Source organism: Megascapheus bottae, chromosome 16 (genome assembly GCF_031878675.1).
Source record: "Megascapheus bottae isolate mThoBot1 chromosome 16, mThoBot2.hap1, whole genome shotgun sequence".
Taxonomy (NCBI): Eukaryota; Metazoa; Chordata; class Mammalia; order Rodentia; family Geomyidae; genus Megascapheus; species Megascapheus bottae.
In genome coordinates this window covers 5,768,871-5,796,540 of record NC_143524.1, presented here as the reverse complement: position 1 = coordinate 5,796,540, position 27,670 = coordinate 5,768,871, and the positions used below count along the sequence as shown (strand labels likewise).

Sequence of the window (27,670 nt, the reverse complement as noted above, 5' to 3'; positions counted from 1 at the left end):
ATCTGAGCACTGTCCCTCGACTTTCTTAAGGCCAGAGCTTTACTACCTGAGCCATAGCACCACTTATGGCCTTTTCTATGTATGTGGTACCAGGAATTGAACCTGGGCTTTTGTGCATGTTAGACACTTTACCACTAGGCCAAACTCCTGGCCCCTCACATTTTCTTTCTTTTCTTTTCTTTTTACTTTGCCAGTCCTGGGGCTTGAACTCACAGTCTGAGCACTGTCCTTGGGCTTTCTTCAAGGTCAGCACTCTACCACTTGAGCCACAGCACCACTTCTGGCTTTTCCATGTATGTAATACTGAAAATCAAACCCAGGTCTTTGTGCGTGCTAGGCAAGCACTCTACCACTCGTCCAAATTCCCAGCCCCTCCACTCACATTTTCTAAACCCCAGTAGGACAAATCCAGGCAGGGAGGCCGGAAGCTTACAAAGTTATCTTTATTAATAGGTTTCTGCTGCATCACAGAGCATCAAGGTTGATCCCTCCCGGGAAACGTGGCATCTGAAGAGATAAATACTCACTTTGCCCCCTAGACTTTCATAGGGAGAGGTTTAATAAAAATAGTAATATAATAACAATAATAAAGACTGTGATCAATAATAAAATGCCCCTATGTCCCCCGAATACAGTTGGTTGAAGCTTCAAGAAAAAGGCCCTCCTTTTTTGGGAAGGGCCAGAGTGGGCCTCGAGACCCTCCAGTGGCACCTGCTAGGGGTCCATCTCCCACCAAGAAGCCCTTATAAATACCCTCCCCATCCTGGCCCTGCCTGGGCAGATTAGCCGGCAACGTGGGTCTTGCTACCTATTCCACTAAATCTTGCTCAGAGAAAGGTCCCTGGGCCTGGACTCTCCCCCAGTTCCCCTTCTTCCACAGTTCTCCTTCCATCTCTCCACCTCCTCTTCTCCATCAATCCTTTTTTTTTTCTCTCTCTCCTCCTCTGAATGGCTTCTGTCTCCTTCCAGTTACTACTTGCTTTTGCTTCCTCTTCTCCACCTCCTCACCCAGCTCGACTCTCTTTCACCTCCACTTACATTCTACTTTGGCCTTGCCTATCCTTTTCTTTGAATCAGACCCTGTCCTTTCCACCTGGACCCTGAGCAGAGACCCTGACATGTCCCACCTTGGCCTCAGCAAGAGGCCACTGATATAAGCCCCTGACCTGCTCCCAGGGTCTCTGTCCTCTGTGCCTCATCCTGACTCCTCCATACTTTCCAGGGCATGGCACTGGAAAGAAGAGCTTTGGCACTATCACCCCTGGGCACCAGGGCCATTGTATTGCCAGTGGCCAGCCCAGGTTGGGGTTGGTAGCCAAGGGGGAAGGCAGGATTCTGACAGGAATTAGATCTCCTAGTCTTGGGAACCCAGACCAGCTCCAGGCATTGCCCCGTCCAGGAGCCCTCTGACACCAAGTTTCCATGCGTCCCGGACCAGCCGGGTACCCTTCAAGTTCTTTGCTCCTTTGTGTCTTTCTATCCTGGGATGGGGTGGGCCCTGCCAGTGGGAGTCAAGGGGAGCCCTCTGACTCTGGGGCTGGTGGGAGGCTTCGAGGCCGCTCTGAGACCTGGGGGAGAAAGGAAAGGAAGTCAGTTAGGAAGAAGGAAGAAAACTTTCCCCCACAGGCCAATGCGTCCCAGAGGCCTCGCTCGCCCCATTGTCTGCTGACAGGGTCCTGCAAGAAGCTGGGAGGTGGGGCCGAGGGTGGCTGAGTCATCCCAAGAAGCTGAACAACCAACTCTTACTCAACCCTGAATGAACCAAAGTCCTGCTGCCATTCCACCGTCAGTCAACAAGCAGGCGACAGAATGAAACCTGCTGCCCCCCCAACAGAGCCCACCAATGACTAAGGGAAGAGCCACAGCACAGGGGCCACAGGAAGGGGTAGATGGACACCTGGCCGTGTTCACCTTCTTTGAAGGCAATGGTGGGGCAGCCTGGGTATTAATAAGGTAGAAGACAGAGAAGGCATTCAAAGTAGCAGAGCAAAACCTAGGCCAGAGCCAGGCGCAGTGGCTCACACCTGTAACCTAGCTGCTCAGGAGGCTGAGATCTGAGGATCAAAGTTCAGAGTCATCCTGGGAAGGAAAGTCCATGAGACTCTTCTCTCTAACCACCAAAAACCAGAAGTAAAGGTATGGCTCAAGTGCTAGAGTGCTAATCTTGAGAGAAACAGGTAAGGGGCAGCTCCCAGGCCCTGAGCTCAAACCCTAAGTCCTAGCACAAACATAAAGTAAATGAGTAAAATAAATAAATAAATGGGAAAAGTGGCCTACAGCCCTGACTACTCTAGAGGTGAGTATCAAGTCTTGAGGCCAGCCTGTGAAAAAGCCAAAAAGACTCAACAGACCAGCTGGGTATGGTGGCATGCACTTGTGATCCCAGCTAGGTAAGACAGAGATAGAAAAACAGAGGTCTTAAGGCTGGCCCAAACCACAAGGTGAATTCCTACGTGAAAATTCAACAATAAACAAAAAGGATGGGAGCATGGCTCAAGTGCTAGAGTGCCTATCTCGCAAAAAATGAAGCTCTGAGCCAGTACCACAAGATAGATAAGATACATAGATAGACAGACAGACAGACAGAATGATTCCCAAGAGCTCCCCATTGCATCTCTCCTCTCCTGTGCCAGGCTCTGTGCCAAGCATGGTCAGCTCATACAGGCCTCAGGGTAACAACTCATTTTATGAAAGAGACATACTCGGGGAGGTTGGGCTCCCTTCTGCGGGTGCACAGGTAAGACAGAAAAAGTTTAGTCCTGTCTAGGCTGGGCTGAGTCCTGGGGAGAAGCAGGTAAGTCAGCTTGTTAGATTCAGCTAGTTCCCTCTGGCTTCCTGTCAAGGCAGGGCAAAAAAACCTGTTGGTTCTTGAAGGGGGACTAGAAGGCTCGCCCCCCCCTCACCTGTACAGAGGACCCCGCAGGGCGCAGCGATCCCTGGGGACAGGACACTGACTCGCTGGACAGAGATGTCCAAGGCTTCCTCTCCACTGCTCCAGGAGTGGGGGGGAGAACAAAGAAATGCCTGAGTCAGATTTGGGGGGAGTCCAAAGTAGGTGGAAATTGAGGGGATGTGGGGGGCGCTGTCCTCACTGTGGTCTGCATCTCCAGGAAGGCCATCATTGCCAATGGACGCCGGGCGACGTGACGTCTCTGAGAAGCTGTGCGGCCTCTGTGAGCTGGAGCTGCGGGCACCTCTTCCCTTCTGTTCTGGAGCCTGCGGGGGGACAGCCGAGGGGTTGGGACCAGGAAGCACAACAGACGAGGGCAAACAGGCCACTGGATGAACAGTGGTCCCAGGTTATCTCAGGGACGAGTCGCAGGCCTCCGCATCCAGGTAACCAGAGGCCTGGGATTGGCAAGCTGGAGAACTCACGCGGGGCAGCTCCTTGGCACTGGGTTTCCCATCAGTAGGACCCACATGTACCAGGTGGTTGAAGTTGGTGGGTGGTGAGATGAGCTTGGAGCGCACAAAAGGGTCCTTCAGCATCTCCCTGAGGGTGGAAAAGGTGTCAGGATCATGGCAGCAAAGCTCAGGCCCCCCTGGTCCCAGGATGGTAAGCCCCGCCCCTGGGCCGGAAAGCCCCGCCCAGCCACAGCCACTTTGGCACCTGCGCTGTTGCTGTCGCTGCTCCTCTGACACCCGGAAGAAAAAGTGGCGTTTGCTCTTGGTGCGGAATAGCTGGCGCCGGCTGTTGTCAGTGAGGTCGGGGATGTCAAATTCGTCCTTCTCTGTGAGAAAACCTGGGAGGTAGGGGTGCTCACACGCCCCGGGAAGCTGGGGCTCGGGGTGAAGGCACACATACACACACAGACGGACTGGCACGCGCTCACTTACCTGCCAGCGGGTTCCTGAGGTAGGTCAGGCGGATCTTCTCGGTGCCATAGAGGAACAGGGAGCCCTCTAGATTCAGGGGCCGCACCTGAAATGGCAAATGCTGAAGTCAGGCTGAACCAACCCAGCCCTCCCCAGTACAGCCCCCGGGGTCTGGCCAGGCCTCTACCTTCTTCAGCGGCACCGTCTGAACCCATTCTGCTTTCCTCACGTCAAACACATCAATGGAATTCTCACTGAACACTGTCAGGTAGGGGGCTGCGTACCCTGCAGGCAAAGACACTGCCTGTACAGCGCAGCTCCAGGAAAGCCAGGGGGCCTCTCAGAGGGCCAGTTTCCTCCCTGCAACACCCCGAGTCCTGTCACAGCACAGTGACATTCACTCCCCAAGAAAAGGTCCTTCCAAAGGTTCTTCTACTTGCTCCACCCAATGCGACTGAAACAGATGAGATAAACAGCAGAGGCTCACAGCTCTAAACCTCTCTGTGTTTGTTCTCCCCACACGTCAGTAACTCTGAATAGGAACATTAACATCTCTAACATATGGATGAGGGAATAGAAACCCCAGCGTCAACTTAGGGCCAAGGTCCCCCCAGGGGGAGAGAGCCCGGGGCAGGCTGGCTGAATGTCTCAGGGAGCCAAGCCCACACCCCACCCTAAGGAGTCACTGCTCAGGAAGGAAGCTCTGGCCAACTCTCCCAGCCCTTGCCCCAGCTCACCAGATTGTTCCTGACTTGTTTATTTATTCCTGAAACATCCTGAGCTCCTAGGGTGCACTTGCTTAGGTGTGGATGAAAAAAACCATACCCCCTTCTCCCTCTCTGCAGCCTATGAAACCACCATGAAGATAATAATGATAAGAACCGAGACAAGGCTCTAATAAAGAGGTAGACGAGGCCTGGGGTCAGTGGCTCACACTTGTAATCCTTGCTACTCTGGAGGCTAAGATCTGAGAATCAAGATTTGAAGCCAGATTTGAGAGACTCTCATTTCCAATTAACCAGTAAAGTTAGGAAGGCGCCAAAGGGAAACCGAAGACAGCTCCCCACAACACAAGCAGTGCAAGGCCTCCAGTGTGATGCTCAAGAGTTTGGGCAGGCCTGTAATCCAGCTACCCAGGAGGCTGAGAGCTGAGGATCATGGTTGAAAGCCAGCCCAGGTAGGGAAGCCCCCATGAGACTCTTAGCTTCAATTAACTACCCTAAAACCGGAAGTGGAAGGGACGCTGTGGATCCAAGTGGGAGCCCCCAGGCCCTGAGTTCAAGCCTCACAACCAACAACAACAACAAAAAAACCTTTGGGCAGGACCCTGCCTTCCTCTGATGTACCACACGCCTGCCCCGACCCAGTCTTACCCCAGCCCGTGGGAGCTACTGGCCATAGTAGCTCATGGCCGCGTGACTTGCGGCCAGCACCATCCACGTAGACTCCGGCAGTGGCAAAGAGCAGCAGGAACTCACTGAGGCTGAGCTCCACGGCGCCCAGCGCCTCCCCTAGGCCCCCACGGGATGGTGGCAGCTCCTCGGGCACCAAGCCAGCCCCGAGTGCTAAGGGCGCAGCCTCGTTGAGCAGTGAGTAGAGTGCGAAGGATCCCGCAGCACCCACACACAGCCGGTCGCCCAGTAGCCCCAGGCTCTGCACAGGTGCCGGAGCCTGCAGCTCCCGGATGCGCCGCTGCCAGGGCCCAGGTCCTGGGCCCAGCTGGTAACAGAGCACCTGGCGCTTGACGGCCACACAGAGCACGGCAGTACGGGCCTGCAGGATACGCCCGGCTGCCAACGCCTGGCAGCCTCTGGACTCGGGGATCTTGGTGCCTGACGCTTCACAACTCTCCAGTTCAGCCAAGGCGAAGAGGCGCACGCTGGGGCCTCGGCCACACAGCACAACCAGCAGGCCTGCAGCGGGGCTCACAGCGAGCCGCTGCACCCGCCGGCAATCCCCCACCTGGAAGATGCCTGCAGGGTTGGTGAGAGACAGCAAGAGTGGGTGAGAAGCAGCCCAGTCCCCATCCTCACTGCTCCCCAGGGCTGACTTCACCCCGCCTCCCAGCCCTGCATGTACCATTGCTGTGCAGGTGAATCACAAAGAGCCCCTCCTCGGTGCCCAGGGCAAGCCGCTCCTGGTCTGGTGGAGGGAGGGAAAGGGTCAGAGGTCAGAGAGGGTCCAGCGCCACCTGACCTTGCTGACTGGAGGAGCCACCATTTCTTTTGCAGTAACAGGGAGGGGGTGATGCACCCATCGTCCCCATCACTGGGCCCTTTCCTGCTCTTTGACCTGAGCTTTGACCTGCTCTTGTGGGAAAGGACGTTGGTGACCGGGGTCAGGGTGGTCAGGTTCCCTCCTGGAGCCTGCAGTGAGATGCCATGCAGAACCCCTTATCTCTGCTGGCTCCTGATCCACCCCAGACCTGAGCAGCCTGTCCCGTGGCCCCAAGGGACTGCCTGTAGGCTATTCTTTTTTTTTTTTCCAGTCCTAGGCTTGAGCTCAGGGCCTGAGCACTGTCCTTGGACTTTCTCAAGGCTAGAGCTCTACCACTTGAGCCTCAGCATCATTTCCGGCTTTTTTCTATGTACGTGGTACCAAGGAATTGAACCCGGGTCTTTGTGCATGCTAGGCAAGCACTCTACCACTAGGCCAAACTCCTGGCCCCTGTAGGCTGTTCTATACGTGCTGCTCAGGCCTCCTGTGGTGTGTTGATCCATGCAAGCCATGTTCAGAGAATCCAGGTGGCTCTGAGGCCACCCCGGTCATCCAGCTGCTAGTAAGACAGCCACAAGGACCCTCCACTCCCTTGAGATTCTTTCAGAAAAAGCAGAACCTGAGGCCTAGAGCAATGATGTGGCAGGAAGCCAGGCCCCCAGCTGCTGGCTCTTCCCACAGCTACGCCCAGAAGAGGGCCGAGGGGATCCCTATGCAAGGCTCAGCACCCAGCTCATGCCTTCATCTCCGTGTCTGGCCTGGTCAACCCTTCCCTGTGCCCTGCTCAGAGCAACTCCTCTGGTGGGTGGCTCACCAACGATGGCGGCGCACAGCGTATGGGGCAGCAGCGGCAACCCGTTGTCATAGGCCTCCTTGAGTGTGTACACGGGCCTTGGCCGGGGCCGAGTGTCCAGCAGCAGCCTCTGCAGCTCGCCCAGCACCTGCAGCCAGCGCTCCCGCTCGCCCTCGCTCTCGGCCAGCAGCAGCACCGTGCATGTGGTGGGAGGCACTGTGAGCTGGGAAGCCGTCACCTGTGGACGAGGGAGCTAGATGAAGGGGCTGAAGGCCAACAACCAGCCTCCATTCTCCCCTCTTCCTCCACCAGCTGGTGTGTGCCAGCCATGATGGCATGCCAGGTGCATGCTGAGTGCAGGGCTGGCGACCGTCTGCCAGGGTGGCAGACAAGCACATGTGTAACCTCAGAGCCTGGCGGTCAGTGTAATGGGGGAAGGACAAGCTTTGTGGGAACACAGTAAGACAAGAGGTGAAGGATGACTGCTATGGGTGAGGGGCTGGGCCTGGCAGTTCTGTGCAAAGGGGAAAGGAGGAGATAAACATAGGCGCAAGGCATTCTGGGAAGTCATGGGCGCTCAGCTCCATGGGGCTTCAAGGCGTTGGTCTAGAGTCCTCAGGGCACTAGGAAGCCATACAAGAGTCTTAAACCAGGCAGGACAGGCCTGGATTCCCATGTGGCAAGCTCAGGGCCGCTGCAGGATGAAGGCTCCGTAGCCATCCATGTGGAGAGGGGGCTGGCCAGGGGCCGCTGTGGGAGGTCCAGACTAGGGAGGCAGATGGAGGTTGGGTCCATCCTTCTCCAAGCACTCACCCTAAAGATGCGTGGAAGGTCTCTGGATTGGGCGTGGATGACATCTGAGGCCAGGACAGGGGTAGCTGAGAACTGGGGATCTCTGAGGGAATGCATGGAGCATGTCTGAGATGGCGCTGTACCTAGATGTCTCCTCTACCACTGGGCCCTGCACCCGCCACGCACCTCAGATCCAAGGCCTGCAGGAGCGCCCCGCTGGCTGGGTTGACCCGAGGGTCTGGGGCATCAAACAGCAGCAGGCGGGAATCACTCAGGGCGGCATAGACCCGCTGCCAGCCCCGCCGCACACCTGAGGGCCGTGGCACCTGGGTGGGGAGGAAGCAGGTGTGGAGAAGTGCACACTCTGACACCCTCATCCACCCACATGGTCCCCTCACCCCAGCTCACCGACAGGAAGCCCTCAAAGGCAGTTCCGGTGCCTGTTTCAGGATGCACCCCTAGGGCTGTTCGGAGGAGGTCAGGGGGCACCGGGCAGGGTGGGGCTTGGGGGGCACAGGAAGAATGACAGAGGTAGCCGCAGGCTGTGGGGAGAGCAGAGAAGTCAGATGGGGTGAGACTGGGGGAGGGCAGTTCAGAACAAGGACTTGGACCTTGCCAGGCCCATACCCTTGAGGCCAGTGGTGCCTGGACTGTCAGCGCCCATTGATCAGCATGTGGGAAAAGGAGACTGAGCAGTGGGAACTTTGACCAGTAGCCCTGGGTTGAGATGAACAGTCTGTGGGTGTCAGGGCGACACTGTGGGGCCTGTGGCTGAAGCACAGTGGGGAGGGACTTCTTACCGTCACAGCCCAAGCCTTGGCGGCCCAGGCCTAGCATCAGCGAGGTACAGCAGAGACACTTGGTGGGTGATGGGAAGCTCCGGGGGCGCAGCGTGTGTGAGCCCGGCTGTGGAGGGGTGACACGCCATCACCATGACTGCCATGACCTTCCAGGGCAGGGTCTGTGCCCATCCCAGAGGAGTCAGGCCAGCAGGGGACTGAGTCAGGTACAGCACCGACTTGGAGCCTTAGCGAGTCAAATTCAATACCAGTGCAAGGCCCTGGGCTCAATCCCCGCTATCACGAGCACACAGAAAACCTTGCGGATGCAATTATTACACTAAATGGGGTCTGCTAGAGCTGATGCTCCCCCTCCCCCTGGGGGAGGCCAGAAAATCCAGCACCCCAGAGGGAGATGGGCTGAGTGGCTGGCTTGGGGACCATTCCACCGCGCCCCTGTAAGCACTGACCTTAGCAGGAGGACCTTCTGCGGGGGTGGCGGTAGGGGCAGGAGCTCTGGGGAACACAGCCTGTAGGGGGTGGGGTGGGCAGTGAGAAGGGCACGGGAGAAGGGCGTGGTCCAGTCCCCTGTGCACTCCCCTATCCTTACCCCCATGCGCAGGCTGCGGCGGCCCTCGGGCCTCAACTCTGGCTCCGCTCCAGGCCGTGGGGCCTCTCCTGAGATGCCAGAGTCCTTGGCAGAATCCTTCTGGAGATGGGCGAGGGACAAAGTCAAACCCCACCCAGTGCCTTTCTCCAGGATTCCTTTCCACTACCGGGTTCTTACCTCTGTATTCCAGAAGGACAGGAAGGGAATGAGGGAGCTTGAGGTCTTGGTATCTGCAGAGAGAGGACATGTGTCATTGGTGCGGGGGGGGGGGGGGGGGGGGGCGTCCATGGACTGAAGAACCAGGGTCCAGTGGGGGCCTCAGTTCTCATCTCTGGTTGAGGGGAGGGGTGATCGCATCTGGGGCCTGGCCCAATGGGATCCTACGGTACTCAGCAGCATCTGGGAGTTGATACGGGACCCCCCCCCCCCCCCGCCCCGGCTCACACACATAACCATGAAGCTGGTGCAGGGAGCACTCACCCGCTGGCCCACGGGCCCGCAGCTCCTCACGCAGCTCAGCCACCTCCTGCTGCAGGGCCTGGCTCTGCTTCTCAGCCTCCTGCAGGCGACTGCGGTTAAGGGGTTAATGGTTCACCATTGGCCTTGTCAAGGGCCCTGGTCCCCCCAGAGCCCACCCTGTCCTCACCGTTCTGCCTGCAGTTGGGCCTCCTGCACCTGTGTCAGCCGCTCCTGCAGACCCTGCTTGGCACGGATCTCAGCCTCTAGTGCCGACTGCAGCTCCAGCCTGGCCGAGGCCTCCATCTTCTGCAGCCGCCGGGCTTTCCATTGGTGGTCCTGGTGGCCAAGGAACACCCCAGGAAGGCACTGCTGGACCCCACAAGCTCAGAAGTTTCTTCCCACTGAAGCATGCAGCTATCCATGCCACCTGGCCAGGCCTAACACGCTACCACCCTTACCACAACCCCTGAGGCTTACCATGGGCCGAGTAGGGAGTGTCTGGGTTCCCACATTCCGCAAGGACTCTAGCTCCTCGGCCATCTTGGTGGCCAGGGCCTGCAAGTAGCCTCTGGAGACTTTCTCATCATTCACCCTGATTAGGAAGCGGCTCAGTCATGGGCTGGGCCCTGCCCTATCCAGACCCCACGACACCCATCCCCACATGCCCTGCCCTGGTGACACCCACCAGTTGAGGATGTCTGAGATCTGAGCCTCCCAGTTGCTCTCGGTCTCCCGCCTCTCGCCCTCCAGACGCTGCTTGCTCTGGAGCTCCTGCTCCAGCTTTTCTACCAGCTGGAGGCCAGGCAGAAGGTTAATTCCAGGGAACCCTGCTGCCTCTCCATAGATCCCTCCACCACTCATCAACACAGCCCCTCCTCATCCACTATACCCACAGTGTATACCCTAGAGCTCTGCCCACCAACCCTGCCAGACACCCAACATGCTCTCCTTGCCCATGTGCCATCCACCCTGCTCACCCGCTCTTGCTCCTGGCTTAACCGCTGGTTCTCTTCCCGCAGCCGGCACAGAGCCTCCTCCTTCCCGCTGCTCATGGGGAAGAGATGGCCAAGGAGGCGGTGAGGACAAGCTGCCCAGCCCAACCCAGCCCTCGCCGTCCTGCCCCGCCCTTCCTGCTGCCCACTCACGCTCGGCTGCAGGCCTGCTCCAGCTGCTCCCTCAGGGTGGCCACCTCCTGCCTCAGCTGGGCCTCCTGAGATCCCCCTTCAGGTGGTTCTGTGCCGTTGGTCTCGCAGATTGTGTGGACCGTCTTGAAGATATGGAAAGGAGTCAGGCAGGGACGCAGAGGCCATGGCCCACCCTGGGGCAGAGGCTTAGGCCTAGGGAGGCTTTTTGCCCCTGGGGTGAGATTTGGTACCTTGGGCCTCAAAGACTCCTTCTCAAGGCTTTCCTTATATTGTCCCTGGAGCCGTGTCACCTCCCGGCTCAGGGTAGTCACCTGGCCCTCCAGCTGTGATCGGATGCAAGGTAAGTTAATGCTGAGTTTGCCACCCGGACCCTTCCACCCCACCACGTCACACACCCACGGCTTCCCCAGCCACTGGGGGCAAGAAGAGGCTGTGGTCTTCCATTGTCCTGCTGGACCTGTGGGGCAGAGTTTCGGGGTCCAGCTCCCCTCACCAGGCTCCTCAGGCAGGCCCAGTAGCTCCTCCCACTCCCATCACCCACCTCTCTGCGTGCACCCTGAGCTTCCTCCAGCTGTGAGCTCAGGGCCTGGATCTGGCTGGCTGTGGCTGCCTCTCTGTCTTGGGCCTCGAGAAGCCTCTGTAGCAGCTCCTCCTGCCGGCTCTGAGCTCTGCGCAGCTCCCGAGTCTGCACCTGTAGCCCTGCCCGCACCTCAGCCAGCTCCTGGGGAGCCAGGGCAGGAAGACAAAGCCCATCAGAGGACCAGCTACTGATATAGGGCCTTGGGCCACGCACCTACCTCATGGGGCCTCACCTGCTGGAGGCAGTCCTTCTCCTGCTGGAGGACACTGTCTCGGCCAGAGCTGGCAGCTGGAGGCCCATCCATCTGCGACCAGGGAGCCTTACTGTCCCTCAGCGCCTCTGCCGGGAACAGTCACTGAGACCCAGATATACTAACCAACCCAACCTCAAGCAAAAACTCCAAGCAAAGGACTCAGAGCCCTCCCCCAGCTAGTGGTCTCCCTAGCCCATTTACCATGTGTAGGATTAGATTACTTAAGCTACTTCTCTGAGATCACACAGCATGTACCGAGCAGAAACTCCAAGAGCCAGAGGACCTAGGGTGTGCTGGAATGGGAAGGGGTACCTGCTAGCCTCTCACGCAGACTCTGCACCTCCTTCTGCAGCTGTGCTAGCTCCTGGGGCTCTGAGGAGCCATGCGGGGCCTCTGACAGGGGAGAGCCCCAGAGGTGAGTGTCCAGGTCTTTAGTAAAGCATCTGGCTCACACACCCAGCCCCATCCTGTTGTTCCTGTACCTTGATGTTTCCAGCTCAGCTCCACTTTCCCCTGCTTCCGCTCCAGAGCAGCCACGGGCTCAGAGCTGCTGTCAGGACCAGGACTGGGAGAGGACAGAGTAAACACGTTGGCAAAACCCAGCCCCAAAGCCCCCTCCACCCTCCTGCATGTGAGAGACACCAGTACGAGCCAGCTCCATGTCCCAGGCCCGTCTCCTGAAGCTGCCTTTAGGAGACTCCAGGGCCCCTGCCATTATAAGCTGTGGCCTTGGACAGCATCTGTCATATCTGAGCCTCAGTTTTTCAGGAAAAAAGGAAGGTAACAATACAGCCTCCTCCTGCTGGCTTACAGGCCACACAGGGGCCCTTGGTGAGAGCTGCTCAGTGTTCCTTCTCCGTCTGGAGCGGTGCAGGCTCTCCCGGGCCCCATGAATGCTGGTCCTCCCACCTCAAAATGAGGCTCACATAGTAGGAGCCTTTCACACTCCAGTATGAAATGACCCAACTAACTCAGTACATCTGCCATGCAGGGCAGCCACGTGCCACAGCGTGGCCGAGGTTACACCTGGACGCCGAGGCTCAGAGCACACGTTCCAGGCAGTGGCCTGGAAGCCACTTGGGCCCCTTTCCCAAGATCCTGATGGGTAGATGGGTACACTCCTAATATGGCAGCAGGAACGTGAGCAGCAGACTCACCTGCCTGAGGTATAAGTGAAGCCCACGAATGGCAAGTGATGGCCAGAGAAGGCCCCAAGGGAGGGTGGTGGTAGGGTCTCCTACAGAAAGGGGAAAGAGAGTCAGAGCCAGAGGGCATGGTTTCAGGCTTAGGTTCAAGGACCAGAAGACTCCCAGGGATCAGGTATGACAGCTCCTCCTGTTCAAGTGTAAACTTGACTGCACCTTCCAAAATGGACCATGAACCACACCCTAGGGGTTTATGCCCACAATCCTAGCTACAGAGGAGTATGAAACCTGTAGGATCACAGGTCAAAGTCAGTCTGGGTGGAAAGAGACTCCTTTTCCAATTAACCAGAAAAATGTCAAACTAGGGAAGTGGTTCAAGGGGTAGAACACCAGTGACTAAGAAAGTTGAAAGTACAAGGTCCTAAAGTCAAGCCCCGGTATCAGCACACACTAAAATGCCTAGAAGCCTACTCCCATGAATCTTTGAGATCACATCCTCCCTGAGGTTGCTGGAAGTTTCCTCCCTCATATGAATTCTGGTTAATGGGATGATATCTGAGGTCAAAGGGCCTTCCCTTGCCAGAGAGCTGATGGCTCATACCTGTAATCCTAGCTACTCAGGAAGCTGAGATCTGAGGATCATGGTTCAAAGCCAACCAGTGCAGGAAAAGTTTTTGAGACTCTTATCTCCAATGAACCACTCAAAACCTAGAAGTAGCCTATGGCTCAAGTGGCAGAGCCCTAGCCTTGAGCACAAAGAGGCTTAGGGACAGGGACCAGGCCCTGAGTTCAAGCCCCACAACTGACCAAAAAAAGGGAAGGGCTGGGGTTGGGAGTTTGGTCTAGTGGTAGAGTGCTTGCCTAGCATGCACAAAGACCCGGGTTCAATTCCTAGGTACCACATATACAGAAAAAGCCAGAAGTGGTGATGTGGCTCAAATGGTAGGGCTCTAGCCTTGAGAAAGCCCAAGGACAGTGTTCAGGCCCTGAATTCAATCCCCAGGACTGGCAAAAAAAAAAAAAAAAGGGAAGGGCTTCAGTTGGTATAATCCATTTCAGTGCCAGCGAACTGGTTCAGATACATCATAACTTTCATGCACCCTTGGAATCCAAAGGCCTCACCCCAGCCAATTTCTTAATCTTTTATTTACTTATTTATTTTTATTGACCTCAGAGCCTGAGCACTGTCCTTGGGCTTTCCTCAAGACTAGCAGTCTACCACTTGAGCCACAGCACCACTTCTGGCTTTTTCTATGTATGTGGGAATCAAACCCAAGGCTTCGTGCATGCTAAGTTAGCATTCTACCACTAGGCTATGCTCTTGACACACCCTCTCCCCCCCCCCCTCCCGCCAACTTTTTCTTCTTCTTCTTTTTTTTAATTGTATTTTGTTGTTGGGATAACGTATAGAGAGGTTACAGTTACACTCATCAGGTAATGGGTGCATTACTTCTTGAACCTTGATACCCCTTGTCATGTTTTTATTCCCCTTTCCCTTCCCCCTAGTCAACTTCTTTAGGGAAATTCTGGGGGTACCTACATCTGGCTAGAGCAGCACCCTGCTTCTGTGCCACTTACTGGGTGGTTGAGGGTGTCGTCATCCACGTCAAAGTTGGAGGTGTCCATAGGCCCACGCAGCTCAGGGATGTAGGGAGCAGTGCTGGTTGCTAGCCGCTCCCAGTCCACACCTTCGAAGAAGGGGTGGTTCCTGAAGTCATCCAGCCCGCCACAGCCCAGCCGCTCCTCTTGGCGGCAGAGCAGCTGGCGGATCAGGTCCTGGGCACTGGCCGGCACATCGGGCACATCTGAAGGGAACTGCAGGTGGTCCTGTGGATCAGAAGTCAGATGGGTCAGGATAGGAGTCCACCTTGCCCGTAGGCATCTCTTAACAAAATGTGAGAGTCCCATCGCCCTCCCTCACGTCCCGGAGCCTGGCAGCCAGACCTCATGGTTCATGATCTTGCCATAGGTTTCCACCAGGGATTCGGCGTAGAAGGGCGTTTCTCCAAAGAGCAGCTCGTAGGCACAGACTCCCAGAGACCACCAGTCACACTGTGGGCCGTAGTGGCCCTTGCCCTCCTCCATGGCTTGCAGGATCTCAGGGGAGATGTAGTCCGGTGTTCCTACTGCTACCGATGAATCCACCTGCAGCGGCGAGTGCCAGGACACCTTCGAGTTTGCCTAGGCCTACTGACCACTCATGACGGTCCAGGTCTGGGCCTGGCCCCCCACTCCCCGAGGGCAGAGCCACAATAGTGCCCCCCACCTGGGGCCTAATACGCTAATACAAGGCCAGCATCTCATCCACTAATGTCTCTGCTCTCACTGTGAGCGGGGTCCTTACCATGCCACTGTTGTTGAGACGCAGGCAGGAGCCAAAGTCAGCCAGGCGGATGTGGCCATTCATGTCCAGCAGGACATTGTCAGGCTTGACATCCCTGGAGGAGAGCAGGAAGGACGAGGGGTTCACTCTGTGTCTAGATGCGAGTTTAGGTAGAGGCATGCTGGCACATGTGTGCTCACATGTGTTGTTTGGTTTTGTTCACCAGGCCTGGAGCTTGAACTCAGGGCATGGGCTTCTTTTGCTTAAGGTTAGTGCTCTATCATTTGAGCCACAGCACCACTTCTGGCCTTTTCTGAGGAATTGAACCCAAGGCTTCATGCAGGTTAGGCAAGCACGAAGCCACATTCCTCAGCCCTCATATGGCCTTTTTTTTTTTTTTTTTTGCCAGTCCTGGGGCTTGAACTCAGGGCCTGAGCACTGTCCTTGGGCTTTCTCAAGGCTAGAGCTCTACCACTTGAGCCACAGCACCATTTCTGGATTTTTTTTCTGTGTATGTGGTACCGAGGAATCGAACTTGGGTCTTCGTGCATGCTAGGCAAGCACTCTACCGCTAAGCCAAATTCTGGGCCCCTTGTTTTTCTTTTTGTTGGTCCTAGGGCTTGAACTCTGGGCCTAGGCTCTGTCCCTGAGCTCTTTTGCTCAAGCTAGTGTGTTCTACCACTGAGTCACAGATCCACTTCCAGCTTTTTCTGTGATTAATTGGAGATAAAAATGTCATGGATTTTCCTACCCAGGCTGGCTTCAAACTGAGATCCTCAAGTCTCAGCCTCCTGAGTAGCTAGGCTTACAGGCATGAGCCACCAAGAAGGAGCCATCAGCACCTGGCTTCACATGTGGCTTTTTTTTTTTGACAGTCTTGGGTCTTGAACTCAGGGCCTGGGCACTGTCCTTGATTTTTTTTTTTCCTTTTTCCTAAGGCTAGCACTCTATCACTTGAGCCACAGTACCACTACTGGCTTTTTTCTGTGTATGTGGTACAGAGGAATCAGACCTGGGGCTTCAGCATGCTAGGCAAGGCTCTACCACTAGGCCTCGCTCCCAGGCGCCTTCACCTGTGTTCTTGTGTGCACATGCACTCATGTGCTTGGAAGTGAGTGATTTAGTAGCCAGGAGAAACAGTGCCAGTGGCTCACACCTATCATCCTGGCTATTCATGAGGCTGAGCTCCAGAGAATTTTAGTTTGAAGATTAGCTTATGTAGAAATGTCTGTTAGACTCTAGCTGCGCAACAGCCAGTGAAAAGCCAGGCTGGAGACACAGCTCAAGTTGCAGAGCAGTACTTGCTGAGCAAGCAGGCCAAGAAAGTTCAAGGTCCCCAGTTCAAACCTCAGGACCGCTTCCACCCTCCCAAAGAATGTCAGACTTGTTTTATGAAGACTACCTCAGCTACCTGCTCACTGAGCCAAGGATTTGGCCAGGCTAATCTCTGACCTCCTCAACTCTAAAATGGGACCACTGGCACCCCCACCACACAGGGCTCTTGGCGGGAGACTCAAAGGAAGCACCCCGCATGTCAAGTGAGCTGGGCACATGGCAACTGTACAGAAAACACCAGCTGTGGGGCCAGGAGTTTGGCCTAGAGGTAGAGTGCTTGCCTAGCATACATGAAGACCCGGGTTCAATTCCTTAGTACCATATACATAGAAAAAGCCAGATGTGATGCTGTGGCTCAAGTGGTAGAGCTGTAGGCTTGAGAAAACCCAAGGACAGTGCTCAGGCCCTGAGCTCAAGCCCCAGGACTGGCAAAAAAGAAAGAAAGAAAACACAAGCTATTCCGTGAGGAGTAGCCAGGGATGGTGGGCAGTGGAGATGGGTGCCCACCTGTGGACATAGCCCAGCTGGTGCAGGGAGTGGATAGCCAGCACCATCTCAGCCAGGTAGAACTGGGCCAGATCGGGTGGGAGGCGGTCCTCAAAGCGGCTCAGCAGTGTGAGGAGGTCTCCTCCAGCGTAGTAGTCCATCACCAGGTACTGTAGGGCAGTGGGTAGGGTTAGGAGAGGGGGGAGAGGGAGCACCTGTCTACCTCACACTAGACTTGTAGGATTCTAGGAAGACAGGGTTGGTATCTCCAAACAGCAACCAGCCAGGACTCAGAGACAGGAGGCTCTAGAGACAGGAGACTCTAGATCCAGAAGCAATGTTCCGGGCTGGACTCAATGCCCCTGCCTCTGAAGGCCTCCTCTGTCCGTAGGCCAGTGCCTCGCCCCCACTATCCTCACCAGGTACTCCTCATCTTGGAAGGCATAGTGCAGCGCTGTCACCCAGTGGCCGTTCCCCTTCACCAGAACGTCCCGCTCCTCCCGGAAACAGGCTGTCTGCAACAGGTTCGGGGAACAGAGGTGGAGTGGTGTCAAAGCCTAGGAGCCCCCTCCCTCTCAATGAGTTGGAGAAGGACTCACAGGCCTAGGTGCTTTGATTAAAAGTGTAACTCTGAGCCGGGCACGGTAAGCTCACACTTGTCATCCTAGCTACTCAGGAGGCCGAGATCTGAGGATCAAGGTTCAAAGTCAGCCTGGGCACAAAAGGACCTGAGACTCTCATCTCCAATTAACCTCTAGAAAATGGGAAGTGGGCCTTGGTGGGTACAGAGGTAGGACCCAGACCCAGGGGTATGGCTGTAGCATTGAGCTAATGAGTTCAGGGACAGTACCCAGGCTGAGTTCAAGTCCCATGACCCACAGAAAAAAACAAAGGTGTAACTCTGGGGCTGGGATTTTGGCCTAGTGGTAGAGGTGCTTGCCAGGCATGCACAAAAACCCAAGTTAAATTCCTCAGTACCACATACATAGAGAAAGCCAGAAGTGGTACTGTGGCTCAAGTGGTAGAACTCTATCTTTGAGAAAGCCCAAGGACAGTGCTCAAGCCCTGAGTTCAGTCCCCAGGACTGGCAAAAAAAAAAAAAAAAAAAAAAGCCAAATGTGTGACTCTGCTCCACTTCAGGCTGGCCTTGGATGAGCCCATGTTTTATGGTTCTGGGTCTCCATGTTTCCACTAAGAAAATGGGAACAAGTCTACTTTGTTTCAGAAAGAGGTTTGTTCTTGGCTGGGATGTAGCTCAGTGCCAAAGTGCTTGCCTAGCAAGTGCAACATCCTGGGTTCGATCCCTAGTACAAAAAAAGAAAAGATGAAAGAAAGAAGGAAGGAAGGAAGGAAGGAAGGAAGGAAGGAAGGAAGGAAGGAAAAGAAAGAAGTTTGTTCTGAGGAAGGAATAAGAGATCAGCGGTGAATGTTGAGATGGCATCCCGTGTCTGCCCAGCAGCCATATCCTGCTGTTTCCCCTGGATGTCCCCATAGGCCTGACTGGTAGCATATACCCTCCTTGCCCACTGTGGGGTGCCCGAGACCCACCAGACCGAGTCCCACACTGACCTCAGCCCTCTTCAGCATCTCCCACTTGTGCAGCATTTTCATGGCAAAAATCTGTCCACTGTCCCTCTGCCTCACCACAGCAACCTGAGGCCACAGAAGGGAACTGTGGTCAGGCCAGGCCAGGTACAACTCCTCTCTTCCTCCCCTCCTACCCCAGGTACTTTGCTCACCTCTCCAAAGGCCCCACGGCCAATCACCTTTAAGATCTCAAAGTCATCTCTCTGTAGACGCAGCTCCTTCACTTTCGTTACAAAGGGACTGGCTATTAGGAAAGAGACAAAGTGGGGTTCAGAGAATACTTAGGAGGTTCCCAGCCCCCTCTCCCTGGGAAAGGAGCTGCAGCTCCCATGAGCTCAGGGCAGGGACAGGGTCAGCCTGCTCAGGGCACGTCAAGGGTCCTAGCTCAGGATCACCTGGAATCACCCAAGGCCCAGCAGTCCCTAGCCCCCAGAGGATGAGGACCTCTGCATCTCGAGGCCTGGGCCTGACTGGCCAGGTTACCCAGGGGACTATGTGGATACCTTTCCCACCCCCAGCTCACAGCTCTTGGCCCCTAACAGGGCCAGGCCAGGGCCTGTCTTGGGGAACTGGACGGGTGACATTCCTTGTCCCCAGAGAGGCTTCTCTGCCATTCAGAAGCTGTGGGCCTGGGGACCCCAAAGAGAGCCTGGAAGTAAGGCTTGGGGCAGCCCAGAAGGATGAGAACAGCGGATCTGCAGGGCTCTGGGGAGACAGGCTCTGTGTTCCCCAAGTGGGGCCCCTGGGTCTGGAGGCGCAGATACCAGTCTGCTCGGGTACTTATAAGACTCAAAAACAAGGCCAAGAAACCTTTACCCGGTGCCCAATGCCAGCACCTGAAGGTGTGAGCACACAGGATTCCCTGCAGCGCTGAGAGTTCTGCCATTCAGCCTTGTCTCCCTCTCTGGATAGAGCTTTTGCCTGGCCATATCTCCACAATGGGCTTCTCCAGCCACTCCCAAACCCTCTCCAGATCTGGAGTAGCCACAGGCCAGGGGGACAGAGAGGGTATTGAGAGCTGAGGTAGGCAGGAATGACCAGTTAGGACTGGGAGCAGCTGTGGTCTGGTGCCTTGCCTCAGTTTCCCCCTGCCAGGAGGTAAACTTCTTGCCAGCTGGGCGGGCCTGTGGGTGGGACAGAGAGCTGCTCCACAGGTTTATCAGGCAGAACCCCCGCAGCGGGGGTGGTGTGGAAACCTCATTACAGAAATTAATTGTCTCTTTCCCAAGTCTGCCCATGGAGCTGGGGAGGAGTGGCCAGCCACAGGTTTCAAGGGGGAGCCAAGGCCAGAGTGGTGACCCACCAGCCACATGGGCTGAAGCCCAGGACCCAGAACTAGGAGGACGACCCAGGTGCTCTAGACAAGATGCCCACTCCCCCTGCCTGCCCAGGGGGGATGGGGGCTCTGGGCAGGCACAGGGACAAGCTGGGGCAAGAGGAGTGAGTCACGCCCTGAGTTACCTCGGGAGATGTCAACAGACGGCCCCTATGCTGGGGTCCCAGGCAGAGGTGCCTGAGGCAGGCAGGGAAGAACAGAACATGCGTGTGTGCAAACACACACATATGTGGGTGTGGGTGTCACACGGAGTGGGTGGGTGATGACAACAGTTAGACACACACAAAACATCCAGGACTCCCGGGGAAACAGGCAGGCAACAGGAGCAGGGCTCTGTAACTGCCCTCCCCCCCTAGACACAAGTGGCACAGTGGAATGGCAGGCCCCCAACGGTGCCAGGCTGAGCCTTGTGCCTGCCCACAGCTCTGGAGCGCCAGGAACGTTAGTCGCCCACTGGGCAAACACCCCACCTCACCCCACCCTTCAGGCCTGATCCCCATGCCCTCCCCCCATGGCCCTGCCAGGTGTTGACCAGGGAATCCTTGCGCTGGCGCCTGGGCCCACCCTGGGTTCAGGGTCACCCTAGACCAGCCACTCCCAGTGACTCTGATGAGTCAACCAGGAAAGGGTAAAGACCCACCGCCAGCCAGGCCCTCTATCCAGGCCCGGGCTGGCCACTTTGGTCCAGACACTTGCGTCTGGTGTTGGGGAGTGTCTGCAAATGTCCAGTCCTACAGATCTGTGTGTTGGGCAGAGCTGGAAGCCAGCGGCGGTGGGGTTCCCTGATCCCCTCTGCCAAGTCCATGAGGAACTGAATGAGATGGAGAAAGTTTGTATGGATGGGATGTACACGACTTCCGTGTTCTGCGTGGGAGAATTCTGCGTGTGCTGTGGTGGAGGATGTGTACGGGGCACACTGGGTTTTCAACAGGGAATAAGTCGGTGTGCCTGTAGGTGCCTGTAGGCGAGTTGTGTACTGGATGCCGAGTATGGCGGTGGGGACGAGCCTGTGTGAGTGAGGGGTGCAGGTGAGTGCGCAGGGGCCCGGGGCTCGTGCCAGAGCCAGCTGGGGGGTGCTTTCGGGGGCGTCCCCGGGGCGGACTCCGCGGGGGTCCCGCAGGCCCCCTCCCCACTTGCCGGCCGGGTTACTCACCCCAGCTCAGAAACTGCGCCACGTTGCGCTCCCGGCGCAGGGGGGCGCTGCTGAGTTCGTGGTGCAGCCCCAGCAGCAGATCCAGCAGGCCGTCGAGTCCCGGGCCGCCGCCGGCCTCGCCCCGCACCAGCTGCTCCAGCGCGCGAAGCCGCCGCTCCATGGCTGCGGCTGGAGCCCTGCGCTCGGGCTATCGCCAGGCCGTCCGCATTCCCGCCTGACGGTCGTCCGTCTGCCGGTCGGTTCGTCCGTCCGCCCGTCCGGGGTTCCACAGCTTCGTCCGCGCGGCTTCCCCCCACCCTCCCGCCCTCCCCGCTGTCACCTTCCTCCGCCGCCGCCTGCGCGCCCTCACCTGGGCGCCGCGCCCCGCCCTCCGCCCCGCCCCCCCGACGGACGGGCAGGTGCGCGCCGACCAATGGGAGCCGCGGCTGAGGGCGAAGGTGGGCGGGCGGAGGCGCGGGGGCGGGGCCGACTCCAGCCAGGAAGTGGCGGGGCGGGCCGCGGACAGTCACTCCTAGGTGGGGCGGGACGAGGCCGGGTGGCGGGGAAGGGGGGGGGTCCCTTGGGGTCGCGAAAGATCCCCACACACACACACAAATCCCTGAGTGTCCCAGCTCAGCTAGGCCTGGGCTCTCACCTGGTCCCCGCGGACGCCTCTCCTGGGGCCCAGGGCGGGGGGCTGGGGGCGGCCGGGGCCCCGGAGCCGGATGGGATTTGTAGTTCTCTCTTTCCCGGGTCCGCCCGCCAAGCTGGGCCACCCTCCTCCCTCCCCTCCCCCTCCCCCAAAGTTTAGGGTCGCGCTCACTTTTCCGTATGGTTGTGGACCGGTGGGAGAAGGGTGGGGACACCCATCCAGCAGAGGGACCTCCTGAGAACCGAGGGGACCCTCATGCCGAATCCAGGGTGCGTTCAGCCGGATCAGGGCCTGCGGGCCCCCCCCCCCCGACCTGGAATGCGGAGGGCAAGGGGAGGCCGGGCGAGGGAGGGGAGGGGCTGGCTCTGCTCTGATAGTTCTGATTTCTGCCCAGCTGTGTGCAGCTGGACTGGACTCTGTGCGGGCCTGGACCCGACGCCGCGGAACTGTGAGTCCATCCAAAAGCAGAGATCAAATGGAGGGACGTTTTAATGGCTCGGACAGCATGCTTTTATTAAAAGACGACGAGACGGGGGTTGGGATGTAGCTCAGAGGCAAAGCCCTTGCCTAGCAAATGCAACGTCCCTATTCGATCCCTAGTACCAAAAAAGAAAAAAAAGAAAACAAACGAACAAACAAAAAAAACATTTTAAAAGACCTGACAGTAGTTTGCCTCACGTTGCACCCCGGCAGTTCCTTGAAAGGGAACAGGGCTCGGTTCCCCAGGCTGAGGAAAGCCACCTTGAATGTTTGCAAAGCTGACCTGCGCCTCCCGGCCGCAATCGAGGGAGGCAATCTGAAATTGGGAAAGAATCCAGGGATGTGTTTCTCCTCTGTCAGCCAGGAACAAACTCCAATCTAAGAATCCTCCACACTGCCAACCGGTGTTCATGATCCGGAGGGCAAGGGCAAGCATTTTGGTGGTTTCAAGGAGCCCTCACCTGAGGGATTCTGGGCCTTTCTTAGCACAGAACTGCCATCCCTAGAAGGGCAAGAAGAAACCACAGGGGGGCGCCAGAGACCAGAAGAGGGGCAGATACCTTTTGGTAGAACTAGGGGGCAGCTGCCCTAGGCAGAAGATAGGCCTCTCCTCTACTGTCCCTTTACAAACCCTGGCCCTCCACTCCCACCCCATCCCAACCCAGGGTCAAAGTCAAGAGCCAGCTGTTGAGGCCTCAGCTCCCTTAACCTCTCAATGTTGAATTCTCAAAAGAGCCCAACCCCCATCACACTCTGTAGAGGGAAATTGAGTTAGAGGCCTAGAGTTGAAAGAAGGCAGAGCTGGAACTGATCCTGGGGTACTCCTTACCTCTCAGGCACTCTGTTCTTTTTGGTCCTGTATTAGGTAGAGGGCAGGGCTGCTGTTGCTGTTGCTGCTGCTGCTGTGTGTGTGTGTGTGTGTGTGTGTGTGTGTGTGTGGTACTTGAGGGCTTGAACTCAAGGCCTCCCCCTCTCCCCCGTCAGTTGTGGGACTTGCCCCTGAGCTCTTCAGCTCAAAGCTACTGCCCTACTCCTTGAGCCACAGCACCACTTCCAGTTTTCTGGTGGTTAGTTGAAGATGAGTCTCATGGATTTTCATACCCAATCTGGCTCTGAACCTCGATCCTCAAATCTCAGCCTCCTGAGTAGCTAGGATTACAGGCATGAGCCACTGGACTTGGCTTTTCACTCAAAGCTGCCACTCTACCACATGAGCCACACACATCACCACTTGTGGCTTTTTGCTGTTTAATTGGAAGTAAGACACTTAGGGACTTTTCTGCTCCCGCTGAAGTCAAACTGGGATCCTCAGATCTCAGTCTCCAAGAAGCTAAGATTATAGGTATGAGCCACCAGCAAGCAACGTGCATTTGTTCTTTTTTTTTTTTTTTTGCCAGTTCTGGGCTTGAGCTCAGGGCCTGAGCACTGTCCTTGGACTTTCTCAAGGCTAAAGCTCTACCCCTTGAGTCTCAGCACCACTTCCAGCTTTTTTTCTATGTATATGGTACCAAGGACTCGAACCCAGGTCTTCGTGCATGCTAGGCAAGCACCTTAACCACTAGGCCGAACTCCTGGCCCCCAGCATTTGTTCTTTTTCTTTATTATTATTTTTTGTGTGTGTGGGTCATGGGGCTTGAACTTGGCCTGGGCGCTGTCCCTGAGCTCTTCGGCTCAAGACTACTGCCCTACCCTTGAGCAAGCCCTACTTCCCATTTTCTAGGGGTTAGTTGGAGATAAGAGTCTCAGGTCTTTTGTGCCAAGGCTGGCTTTGAACCTTGATCCTCGTATCTCAGCCTCCTGAGTAGCTAGGATTACAGGCATGAGCCACTGTGCCCGGCTGCATTTGTTCTTGTCATGTCATTTTTGTAAGTTTCAATGTCCTTGTCTGCAAAGCAGGTTAAGGCTTCTATTGGTTTTTTGCAGCTCTGCTGACAGAAAGTCATTAAAGGTACACTCTGCCAGCTGTCAGTGGCTCACATCTATAATCCAGATACTTAGGAGACTGAGATCTGAAGATCACAACTCAAAACCAGCTAGGTCAGAAAAGACTCATCAAGACGCTTATTTCCAATTAACCAATGAAAATCTTTAAGTAGAGCTGTGGCTTAAGTGGTAGGGTACCAGCCTTGAGTGAAAAAGCTCAGGTACAGTGCCCAAGCCCTGAGGTTAAGCCCCAATACCAACATTCACAAAAGATGTACTCTAACCTGTTCCAGCCCCAGGTGGTCAGGCTTCCAACCCTGCCAGTGAGTGCCAGCTTCTAGGCATAGTCTTACTTTGCCCTAGCAGCTGTGTTCTCTGGTCATGAGCTAGCCAGGCCTCCAGGCCTTGCTCTCCCTAGAGCTCAGCTCACACGTAACCCATCTCTACCACGGCAATGGATACGAGCTTTTCTTTAATCTCTTTCCATGATGTACTACTCATTCCAAGGTCACCCTGCCTCCCAGAGGCAGGAGGGATCCACTGTGTATAGCCCCCACTTTACCTCCCAAGCTCCTTCGGTAGGGCGGTGCTGGCACCAGCCCTAGGCAAGAGGCCATAATGATGACACCCTTGCATTTTTCTGTGCTTCTTGGCATTTCAAAGTGGCTTCAGATGTCTTATCTCCACAAGAGCCTTGCCAGGAGAGTTATCATTATCTCCCTTCATAGATTAACGCGCTGAAGCTGGGAGGTGGGAAAGTGCCAGCCCTGGGCTCCTGCTGTAGCCTTCACCCTGCCTTTCACCCCGCACTCTTGGCCTAGGCCAATTCCTGACAATAGAAGGGTACCATGTGGCATCGGGGGACAGGGGACAGGGGACAGGGATACTGTGGACTTGGTATAGGCTTCTGCGAAGGAAGTTGTCAAAGGTCCCAAGTTTATTGGACAAAGGCAGAGAGGGTTCAGGAGAGGAGCAGAGAGCAGGAAGGTTCTGGGGCAGGAAGTGACTGGGAGCCCAGAGCAAATCACAGTCAGGGACCAGATTTCCTCCCTCTCTGGAGCTGGAAGGGGGCCTAGATGCAAGAGGCAAGATGTCCACGCCACATCTTGGGATACCTGGACATAGATCTCAGCTCCCCGTAAGATCCAGAGACTCAGCCTTCAGTGGGTGACTGGGTGAGTGAGCTGCCTCTGGGTGGAAACAATAAGGACATAATATGGCCATTAGTCCTTCTAACTTTTCTCTCTAGAAAGAATCGGGACCATGTGGGTGGAGATGGGAAGCTCAGCACGCCTTCCTCTGCTGCTCAGGCACCTGTTTCTTGCCAGTACTGGGGCTTGGATGCAGGTATGGGTGCTATCCTTCAGCTTTTTCTGCTCAAGGCTGATGGATGGTCTACTACTTGATTACACACAAAAAAGAGCTCTACTTCTGGCTTTTGGGTAGTTAATTGAAGAGACTCACAGACTTTCCTACCTGGGGCTGTCTTAGAACTGGGATCATCAGATCTCAGCCTTCTGAGTAGCTATAATTACAGGTACGAGCCCCTGGTACCTGGAGACTGGTGCCTGGTTCTAGCACCTGGTTCTTGTTTAAAGATTTCTGTGGGGGAACCAAGCATGGTGGCTCACGCCTGTCATCCTAGCTACTCAGGAGGCTGAGATCTGAGGACCAAGGTTTAAAGCCAGCCCAGGCACAAAAGGACCTGAGACTCTTCTCTCCAATTAACCTAGAAGTGGGGCTTGGCTCAAGGGTAGAGTGGTAGCCTTGAGCTGAAGAGCTGAGGGACAGTGCCTAGGCCCAGTTCAAGCTCCATGACCCCCCCCCCCACACACACACACAAACTTTCTGTGGGGGATGCTTTGGGCGAGGGCCTGGCAGGGGTGGCCAGGTTGAGGAGCCCCCACTGATTCCAGTCCCTCACACCACTCCCCTGCCAGCCTTGCATGCCCAGGGCATGTCCTTCAAGATGTCCAGAGCTCCAAATGGGTGGGCATATGCTTTCGTCATGCAGTTTTCTTCCAACCCCCCGCCCAGTGCTGCTTCGGTTTACCAGGAGCTCCCACGCTCAGCAGCAGCAGCAGCATGTGGTTTTGAAATCATCTGGTCCCCAGGGAGCACAGGAAACTGGGCCCCAGCCCCTCCATCTCCACCCGGATCCCTCTGGCCCCTTGGATGCCACCCAGTCTGTGAGCTGCTGCAGGGAAGGGAGTGGTCCCCATGCTTTGTTCTGGGTGTTGGGTGGAGCAGTTGTGCTCTCTGCACCCCATCTCTTATTCCTCTTTTCTGACTAGTCACCCCTGCATGCTCAACAAAGGAAGCCATTGAAGGTGGATGTCCTGGAGGCTCTCTTAAAAGTTTGGGGGGCTTGAGGAAATAGGATCAAGGTGGAAAGTCATCCTGGATGACACCAGAGCATGGCAAAGGCGGGGTGTGTGTTTGCTGGTACTGAGGCTTCAATTCAGGTTTTTCACTCAAGGGTGGTGCGCTGCCACTTCAGCCACACCTCCATTTTTTAGCTTTTTGCTGGTTAGAGATAAGAGTTTGAGACTTTCCTGCCCAGGCTGGCTTTGAACTGTGATCACTGGGTCTCAGTGTCCTGAGGAAATAGGATTACAGATGTGAGCCATTAGGTGAGATTTTTCTTCTAATTCTAGGGAATAAATCCAGGGCCTGGCACATGTGGTACTGAAGAATCAAGCACAGGGCTTCATGCATTTCATGCATGCTAGGCAAGCCGTCTACCACTAAGCCACACTCCCAGCCCCTTACCCTAGCTTTCTTTTGTTCAAGGCTGGTATTGTATTACTTGAGCCAAAGCTCCACCATGTGTATGTTTAATTGGAGATGCGTCTCGCAGCTCTTCATGCTTTGGGCTAGCTTTGAATCATGATCCTCAAATCTCAGCCTCTGGAGTATTTATGATTTTGCATGAGCCACCAGTAACCTGCAAGACTCATATTTAATCTAGTTTACTCTTGGGGCTGTCCTGTGTCAAGTTTTGCTTTGAGGGGGTGAATACAGCCTCCTGGATCCCCAGGGCTCAGGTAATCTGGCACAAATTGAAACCACACAGGAAGTAGTGGCTGGCCTGCAGCTACTGGCCCTCAGGCCTGCTGTGGACACAGAAGCCGGTCCTCAAACCCGAGATAAACACCTGTTTACCTGTCTTCTGCCTCAAGTTTGTCTGGAGCAGTCTTCCCAGTTTCATCTCCTGTCTATACCCTTCCAGGCCTATCATTCCTAATTTGTCACCCTTCCTTTTCTGTAAACAGGGCCCCTATCTGTGACATCAGCTGGCCCCAAACAGCCCCACCCACACTGGGTTTTGTCACACCAGAGTCTGCCTTGCCTGTCTTCAAAGCCCCCTCAGGGTGAGTGAGTGTGGAGCCAGGCTGGCTCTGGAGCCCAGAAACCCCATGTTTATGAGATTCCTCCTGATGCGAGGCCCCCACAGGCGCCCCATTTGTCTGTGTTCCAGGTGCAGGAAGGGGTGCCCACCCTGTCAGATCTTTCACCAGGCTTCTCAAGTTGCCTTACCTCCATCCCACACCATCTCCTCCTCAGCTCCCACCTGGTACAAGAAGCTGGGAGCAGCTGGTCCCCCCACTGCTCCCTGGAAGATTCTGCCTCACCCGTCTGCACAATCCTGTTAATAAGTACCAGCTCCCATACAGCTGAGTGACTGGGCAGAGGTGGCCATGCTGCCTTGCGAGGCTTGCCAAGCTGTCCTAGCTGGCATTGTGGTCTCCAGCACCGCACAAGTCCTGGGTGGGGTGGGACAAGGTGTTGGCCCCGAAAAAGACAACTGAGCACCAGGAGCCAGC

At 55.9% G+C, this 27,670-nt stretch overlaps 1 protein-coding gene and 1 long non-coding RNA gene across 2 annotated transcripts; one reads left to right on the top strand and one right to left on the bottom strand.

Moving 5' to 3' along the window:
- Positions 1-425: 425 nt before the first annotated feature.
- On the bottom strand, positions 426-21,097 carry Cdc42bpg (CDC42 binding protein kinase gamma). The gene is made up of 37 exons (XM_090347432.1): positions 20,810-21,097; positions 18,473-18,564; positions 18,303-18,386; positions 17,153-17,248; positions 16,755-16,903; positions 14,934-15,027; positions 14,534-14,734; positions 14,168-14,416; positions 12,602-12,681; positions 11,927-12,009; positions 11,757-11,837; positions 11,424-11,530; positions 11,153-11,332; positions 10,842-10,934; positions 10,612-10,733; positions 10,444-10,510; positions 10,152-10,258; positions 9,944-10,058; positions 9,654-9,802; positions 9,488-9,576; positions 9,185-9,237; positions 9,008-9,106; positions 8,868-8,927; positions 8,419-8,524; positions 8,027-8,160; positions 7,805-7,944; positions 7,640-7,721; positions 6,848-7,064; positions 5,896-5,958; positions 5,190-5,789; positions 4,004-4,101; positions 3,838-3,922; positions 3,611-3,731; positions 3,376-3,493; positions 3,093-3,216; positions 2,904-2,989; positions 426-1,568 (listed from the first exon to the last, which is right to left on the bottom strand). Exons 1-37 carry the CDS (start codon positions 20,967-20,969, stop codon positions 1,512-1,514), a joined length of 4,641 nt encoding a protein of 1,546 aa, XP_090203558.1. The 5' UTR covers positions 20,970-21,097; the 3' UTR covers positions 426-1,511.
- A 3,830-nt stretch (positions 21,098-24,927) lies between these two features.
- On the top strand, positions 24,928-27,561 carry LOC150052412 (uncharacterized). The gene is made up of 3 exons (XR_016538117.1): positions 24,928-25,018; positions 27,119-27,217; positions 27,301-27,561. It is a non-coding gene; the product is annotated as an uncharacterized LOC150052412 (long non-coding RNA).
- The last annotated feature ends 109 nt before the right edge of the window (positions 27,562-27,670 follow it).